The sequence below is a fragment of the Sorex araneus genome, chromosome X (assembly GCF_027595985.1).
Source record: "Sorex araneus isolate mSorAra2 chromosome X, mSorAra2.pri, whole genome shotgun sequence".
Lineage (NCBI taxonomy): Eukaryota > Metazoa > Chordata > Mammalia > Eulipotyphla > Soricidae > Sorex > Sorex araneus.
This window is the reverse complement of record NC_073313.1, coordinates 355,853,700-355,862,242: the sequence shown is the minus strand read 5'-3', so window position 1 is coordinate 355,862,242 and position 8,543 is coordinate 355,853,700. Positions and strand designations below refer to the sequence as shown.

The 8,543-nt window shown below is 34.5% G+C and overlaps 1 protein-coding gene across 1 annotated transcript; it reads right to left on the bottom strand.

Moving 5' to 3' along the window:
• Nucleotides 1-1,746: 1,746 nt before the first annotated feature.
• TDRD15 (tudor domain containing 15) lies at nt 1,747-7,950 on the bottom strand. Its single transcript, XM_004609397.2, has one exon. It carries the CDS (start codon nt 7,948-7,950, stop codon nt 1,747-1,749), a length of 6,204 nt encoding a protein of 2,067 aa, XP_004609454.2.
• Nucleotides 7,951-8,543: the final 593 nt, after the last annotated feature.

The window sequence follows — 8,543 nt, the reverse complement described above, 5'->3', positions numbered from 1 at the left end:
TGGATGGTCTTGAGCACTTTGGTAGTAGTGAAGTAACAATAACTTTTATTAAAAATCAAAATACAATATTTAAATATAAAAATGCAAATATGTTACAATGTATAAATATCTATATTAAACATCGAATACTTAATATAAAATATGAAATATTTTTATAAAATTTTATTCTATTTAAGCATAGTAAATATTAAATATAAAAATGTTTATTGCCTAAACAAAAATTTAAATTGCTATTAAAGACTCAAAACTAAGGAAAAATAAAATTGTATTCAATTTTAAAACATAAGCTGTTTTAATTTTAACAACTTATATTAAAATATCTATATGTGAATTAAGATGAAACACTAACATTGCATCAAAAATAAGATGATCCACTCAGTATAATGTTACATTCATTGATATATAGAACATATAAATTTATAGGGTCAGAACAAATTATTCATTAAGAGAGAATATTTTATGTCACACAAAGTCTCCATAGTGCACACAGAAAATGACATATAATGTGCATAAGAAAAATTGTACTCCAGAGTGACAGCACAGTGGGTAGGGCATTTGCCCTGCATGCGGTCAACCTGGGTTTGATTCCCGGCATCCCATATGGTCCCCCAAGGATCACCAGGAGTAGTTCCTGAGTTCAGAGCGAAAAGTAACCCCTGAGCATCGCTGGGTGTGACCCAAATAGAAAAAAAAATACCATACAATACCATAGCACATAAATTTTAATATTTTAATATATTATAACTAATTTGATATCTAAAACCTGTCAGATAGCTCACTCTATAAATTTAACTGCAGCAGTAATATACTAGAATATTGAAACTAAAATATACAATCAAAAGAAGGTACTATTGTTTTATATAGAATTTAAGAGTTTTGTAGCATTATAGCACTGTAGCACTGTTATCCCGTTGTTCATCAATTGCTCGAACAGGCACCAATAATGTCTCCATTGTGAGACTTGTTACTGTTTTTTGGCATACCAAATACAACACGGGTAGCTTGCCAGGCTCTGCTGTGCAGGCAGGATACTCTCGGTAGCTTGCTGGGCTTGCTGAAAGGAACAGAGCCGCGTGCAAGAGTTTTGTATCACTTCTATCATTTGTCATCCCGTTGATCTTCGATTTGCTTGAGTGGGCACCAGTAACATCTCCATTCATCCCTGTTGCGTGCTAGTGTAGCCCAATGATATCTGCTCACTCCAAGAACAGGAAGAACCTCAAACCGTTCATTCAGGGTTTTGATGAAGAAGTCTGACCATCTCGTTGGTGAGCGACCACGCAGTCTTTTGACGTCCCGTGGAATCCAGTCGGTAACAGCTCTAGTCCAGTGGTCGTCTCTGAATCTCATTATGTGTCCAGCCCATCTAATTTTTGACGTCTTGGCAAATGAGACAGTAACAAGAGTTTTGTATAGCCCATGAAATTTTTTGGAAAAGGTCATGTATGTGTGAGTGAACACATGTTAACCCTTTTACTTTCATTTTATTATATTAGCTAAATCCTCATCATATTTTCACTATTCAGAGAAGATAAAAATGGAAAGCATTATTTTATAAGTGAAGTGATCACTCCAGTTTGTGCATTTATCCAACATGTTCTAGTAATCTTGCTTGCTTTATGATATTTCTCTATTTGGATAATTTTAGTACATATATAACAATCAAAATTAGAATCTACAGAAAGTAATTTACATTTCTAAAAGGCCCACTTACCTTTTAAACGTTGCTCTGAGACAACTTTTTCATTAACATGTCATATTCTTCCTGCTGTCCTCAAGGCCTGGATTATAGCTACTTTTCTGTATTCCTTTAGCTCGCCATTTTTTATAAGTGCTTTCAATGCTATTGGTCATATTCTTTAAAGCATTAGATAGTTCCCAAGATGAAGCTTCTATACATGGACCAAGTGTAACAGTACTTTGGGGAGCATGTTTTTCAATATCAACCTTATTCCTCAGCGTTAAATTTCTAGAATGTAATCTTTTACTAGCATGGCTTTTCCTTAAGAGGTGCTTAAAGATATCTTTCTGCTTTATAGACTTTGGCTGTCTTGGCTTTTGGTTTTCAGCACATAAGCAATTTACGGTTTCTCTTTTGTAGCAATTTTTTTCTAACAATGAGCCAATAGGCTGACTATGTAATTTATACTGTATTTTAGTATTTGCAGAAGTAGTAATTGTATCACAATAACCTGAATTTTTAGAATACATTGCAAAACCAGATGCAACCAATACATCTGCCAAATTTCTTCCCTTATGAATGACATCTACTTTCAGTTTTGTTTCAAAACTATACTCCCTACACTGAAAAACTAATCCCGGTTTACTTAAGAAATCCTGAACAAAACTTTTGGCTTCTTCATTCCAATGTTTCCCTTTGACAGGCAAGATATCATCCAAGATACAAGGATAACTTAGCCTTGGAAAATTCAGAAGTTCCTCAGGAATAACTTTAAGATTTTTTATATCTAAAGAAGATATGCAAATGTAAAATCCATAATCAATCAACACAAGACGTAAAGACTGATCAAAGACTTCAGAAATTTCCACTCTATTCCACTGATCTTCCAATTCATATCTGAACAAACAACTGGTACCAGGTATTATGTTCTGTTGAGGTAATGTTTGTAAATTTTCTGGCAGATCAGATAATAACATAAAGAGATGTTTCATTGTGTCAAAGAAATCTTCTAACTGAATATAGAAGTCTGATGGATCACAAACAGTGGTGGCAATACCAGAATATTGCCTACCATTTTGAAGTTGTGCCCAAGTAAATGATCTTACTGTATATGACGTCTTTGATTCAAGGCTGAAAATAATTTCTGAAGATCTAAGCTTGTTTTCTTCTATATTATTTATATTTAAATTTAAATATTCTAAAAGTATGAGTCCATCCACTAAAATTTCTACTTCCCAGGCATAACCTAAGTACTTTAGGAAAAGAATACTGATTTCCAAATGACCACACAAACACACAATAGACTCAAATGGCACAGTTTTAAAATTTTCAAACCAAATCCACTTGCAAGGCACAGCTTGTCTTGGAATATTTGTCATCTCACTACTAAGCACCATGGTATTACATAATGGCACTATTTCATATCTACCACAGTCAACTAAAAAAACAAGTATTTTTTCATCAAGACATTTTTTTTCTACTTTTGATCGATACCACTTAAAAGTTCTCTTAGATTTCACCAAGATTTCTAAGTCCTTTTCAACATTTTCCTTTGATAAAAAGGTGGGGTTTTCTACTTCTTTAGCAATTAATACTGTTAAGTCTGTTAATATTTTCTTATTTTTAGATAACCTCACATAAAATGTACCACCTTTTGAAACATGAAGTATTTCAGCCTTTTCGAGTTGCCCTCGTTTTAATTCTTCAGATGGAATTTTAACCAGATGTTGGTAGGACGGTTGAAGGATCACAGAATCTTTATATTTATTTGATCTTCTCAGTTTTCCTTCATTATTTTCACTAGTGACCACCTTTTGAGAGACAAACTGTGGCATTTTCAATATTGTTCTCTGCAGCTTTGAACATGCTGTCCATTTCAGTAGTTCACCAATGACACATTTTTCATTACAAACCATGTTTAATTCCCATTTCTGTTCATGTTTTTTAAAAAATTCACAGAAAACCATTTTATTACTTACTCTTGAAGCAAAATAATCCACAGTTTTTCTGTCCCATACTTTATTTGGCTCATTCCATTTCACTCCACTAAGAAAAGAATGAATTGCTAACTGAGGAGTCATTAAGAATTCTCTCTTTATTTCATAAATTTTAGATGTGTTTACAACGCAAGAGTTACCATAGTCAATAAATTCCACTTCAAAGGAATTTGCTGGCAAAATTTTCTTAATAACTGCTCTGTAAATGGCATTATCTCCAGAGTATTCTGCAACTACAAGATCTCCCACCAAAGGCTTAACTGCTCTTCTCTCTTTCACTGCATTTAGAGCATCTGCCAGTCTGAGGATTATACCTTCATTCTTAGCAAGCTGAATATAAAAACTTGCCAGATTGCTGATACTAGAAACATAAGCTTTAACTCTGACATTCAAGTAAATCTGGGGTTGAGGAAGATCTTTAATCTGTGGCCTATCAAAAGTAGGTGAGCTTTTTGAGGTTGCTTGATCTAATTCTCTCAAAATAGACTGTGATGCAACGCTTAATGATCTGAAGTCCACATCACTTTTATCAAGAATATGTGAAGGTCCAGGAGCAATCTTTACACATTTATTTTTAAGCCCATCAGTCAAAGATTTCATGTTGCTTTTTGACATAGGCTCAACTTTATAGCAAACAGGTGGTTTCAAAAGTCTGGCATATATATTCTTGGAATTTATTAATTGCTCTATTTTTCTTTCTGAACATGTGACTACAGTATTTATCACATTATGGTGATGTCTGTTTTCTGTTCTGCCTTTCATGGAAATAACAAGTCTCTCATTCTCATTTACTTTATGAACCTTTTCTACACAGTGTGCTCGGTCACAAAGATTTTTACCATATGAATGAAGCAGCATTTTAATTTTCTGATTTATCTGTTGATAACCATCATACAATTCAACTCCAAGCTGGCCATCTGACTCCCGGGACAATATTATTGCCCTTAATGGTTTACCCAAGAAATTACTTTCAAACCATCTACTGATTTCTGCTGGAATATCAACATCTCTAAGATCTGACAAAAAGCACTTAATAGCTTGCATCGGTGTAAACAACAACTCTGGGAATTGATCTGAAATAGCCCTCAGCATACTTTCTTCTACTAATTTCCTATTCCCAAAGTCCACAAAATAAACCAGAAAGTCAGAGAGTGAATCTGTTGGCATTGCTATAGCTCTGTAAGAGAGACCATCTTCTGCAAACTTAGATAAGAACAATCTCATTCTACTAGAATCATATTTTGAAAAATTTTTGAGATGACTAACCTCTGTGATTTTTTCCCCTATCATTTCTAGATATTGATTATTTCTACTGAGCTGGCAATAAAACTTTTTAGGACTATATATGTGAGAGATATATATTTCTTCCTCGCTTCCAACTTTTATATTAAAGGGAGAATAACAGTAACTGTGAAGACTAACTGAAGATGGCAATGGTTTTGATACTGTACTATATATGTATTTTGCAGAGCCATGATTTATAAGAAGTTCCTTAGCACTAGTAAATGGAGACTCTAAGTCTACTAAATTACATAAACTGTTTGGGTATATAAGAACTAAGGCATGTATGACACAAGTCAATAATCCTCTAGATGAAGAAAGAAAATCCTCAAAGTCTCTGCATGCTTCTTTTGACCAACTAAGTAATTTACAACTAAAGGGGTCAACTAAGTGATTAAGACTACATCTGAAGGCTTGGCCTTCTAAAATAAGAAAACACGGATTAATAGCACGAAGATCTTTAACTGACACTCTTTCCCGAAAACCATAATCAACAAACACTACATCGAGTTCTTTTACTGATATCTGAGCCAAAATAGCAGCTCTATACCACTTCCCATCTTTGGAATATTTTGCTATGCAAGCAATCTCCCCCCACTGATAAGGATCCGAATGAATGCTATAATAACTCTGAATTTGTTCCATTTGTAATTTGAGGTCATCCAACTTACACTGGAGCTGGCATGAAAAGTCACCTGGGCCAAAACAATAGGAACAATTAACATCAAGAACTGTTCCTGGCTTAAACGTAAGTATTTTATAAGGCCATGATAATTTTGGTTTCACTGACATGATGAAAGGCTGTTTTAACTTTAATGAATTAGTGTCTGAGGACTTCACCAAATTTAAGTTACTTCCCTTTATTTTATTTGAATGGTACTTTCCACGTTTAGGTCCTTCAAGAAGGGTAGACAATACTTTCTTAGTGTTAACTTTGTTTGTAGATTTTAAATTTAACACTGAATTTTCATTTACAGATGTTGAACAACATTCTGGTTCAACATCCCAATATTCTGCATACCCAGCTTGTAACATAAGAGAAATTACATTAATATCTTCTGAAGCTTCAATACTTTGAATATTTACTGTGTACTTGTCATCTTTTTTTGCTATAACTTGAAGCAAAATTGCCTTATTCAAGACAATTTTTTTAAAATAATCAATTGCTGCCTTCACCCATAAATCTTTAACAGGAAATATGTGCGCAAGAGAACAGCACATGGCTAAAGCAGGCAATTCACAAAAGTCTGGAAGCAAAATTTTTACATCAAAAAATGGTATGGAATCGGTACTTCCATAATCCAAAAAGTAAACATTAATCTTATAATGATTAACTTCAGTAATGACCGCTCTGTAAAAATGTCTGTCCTTGCTATTTCGAGCACAGCAAAGTAATCCAGGCTCTGGATTTCTTAAAATAAATTCATCATTTTCACACAAATCATAACATTTGTTTATATTTTTCATTATCTCTTGAAATTCTTTCTGATGTTTATTTGTACGTACCCAAAAATTTGATGGATTTAAAACATATGCTACAAAAGCAATATAGGCATCCTCTATCTCCATTTCCACAGTTCTAATAGGAAAACCTACTTTCAAAATGTCTTTCCTACTTGGAGTCTCTATTGGCCATTCAATATTTTTTATTAAACTCTCAGCTGTAAAGCTGTATATACGGGGGAAACTAGTGTTCATCTGCCCATTAGAGATTTTTGAATCCGACACTGGACAAAGGACTTGTGCTCCTATCATCTTCTGACACTTAGAATTAACTGTGAACTCTTGAGTTTGTAATGTCACATAATACAAATGTTCATCTTTATTGTACAAATCAATGTGTGCATACACTATCCGTCCTAACAAAGCTTGTTTAAATACACTCAGCTGACGTTTTCTTGCATGTCTATCTGGACTGTGCGAATATGTCAGAGAACATGGAAACGAAAATAATGGTGCTAAAATAAAATCCTGTTTAAGTTTCTTTACATGAGTTGAAGGTATAGCCTCACTATTGCCATAATCCATAAACCAGATTTTCACTTGATCATTGGGCAAGAGTTGCTGAAAGACTCCTCTGTGCCACTGTCCATTTCTCCTTTTGGCAACACACAGCAGTCCAGAATTATCACACCAACTTTCTTGGCTGGTAATATCATAATGCAAAGTCATGCATACTGTCAAATTTTCTAACTCTGGAATCCTATTAGTTAACTGACAATAAAATTTACTTGGGCTCAACGCAGATGATACCTTGACACTTTCAGTACTGCCTACTAACAATGATGGCTGCAAATTTTCCAGAACATGTCGAATATCAGGTGAAGTACCATCACTGCTTTGTGATAATTCAGGGGTTTGATGCTGCATTAACTCTGGCACTTTTTGTGGGAATTCTTTTGTCATTTCCACAAGAAGACGAAATGAATCCCCATCAACAAATCTTCCTAACTGTAGTTCCAGAACCTGGGATATAATTTTTGGCACCTCAAGTAGAAATATTTGGAGAGGCAAAATAGCTTGAACATAACCTTTCACTTGTAAACCTTCTAATGATTTGAAATAATTCAAAGCCTTCGGAGACCAATTTTCCCCAATTGGTAGTATGTTGACAAGAACACCAGTTACCACCCGTGGTGGTAGCTCAAATAACGTGCCGCAGGCAGAAGCAACCTGTGTGTCAGCAACAATTAGCTCTTCTCCACAATCTATGAGGAGTACTGTATAGAGCTCATTTTTCTTTTCCACAACTTTTCCTCTCTGCCATTCTCCTGATGCTCTTTCTTCTACTAAACAAAATTCATCAATGTCCACATTATTTTTTAACTTTGGAGTATGCTGTATTTCCCTCTGCAGTATGTGGTAGTCAAACTCACACTCACTGTGATTTCTGCCTTGAAATTTCACTAGAATATCATTAGGAAGACATTCAATATGCGATATGGTCAGATCCACAGCTGAAAATGTTGGGAATGGGGATGTTGTGTCCATTTTCTAAAAAGAGCAAAGAAATACTAATTAGCTTCTGAACTGATATCAAAATTAAACTAGCCTTAAGTTTGATATACCAGTACAAACTTTGCGACTGATTTTAAGCAACATTTATACACTCTTAACTAGATTATGAAAAGATAAAGGGAATTTTTCATGGTTTTCCACACTTTTGAAAAGTTCTACTGAAATAATCAAGAGAACAAAACATACAGATACATAAATACATACATACATATTTATACATATACAGTAGAGATTTTATACATATTTTGCTTTCATAATTGGGTTTCAGTCATACAATGTTCCAACACCCATCCCTTCACCAGTGTACATTTACCACCACCAGTGTCCCCATTTTCCCTCCTGCCCTACCTCCTGCTTCAATAGCAGGCACTTTTCTCCTTCTTCTCCTTTCCTCCCCTCCCCCTCCCTTTCCCATAGTACCCTTTGGGTACTATGGTTAACAATACAGGTACTGAAAGGTTAGCATGTATATCCCTTTGCCCACTTTCAGTACTCAGTTCTTGCCCAGAGTGATCACTTCCAACTATTATTGTCATAGTGGCCCCTTCTCTATCCTAACTGCCCTC

Bases quoted from the DNA above. Each gene is read 5' to 3' on its own strand.
- TDRD15 (XM_004609397.2), bottom strand. From the start codon at position 7,950: ATGGACACAACATCCCCATTCCCAACATTTTCAGCTGTGGATCTGACC.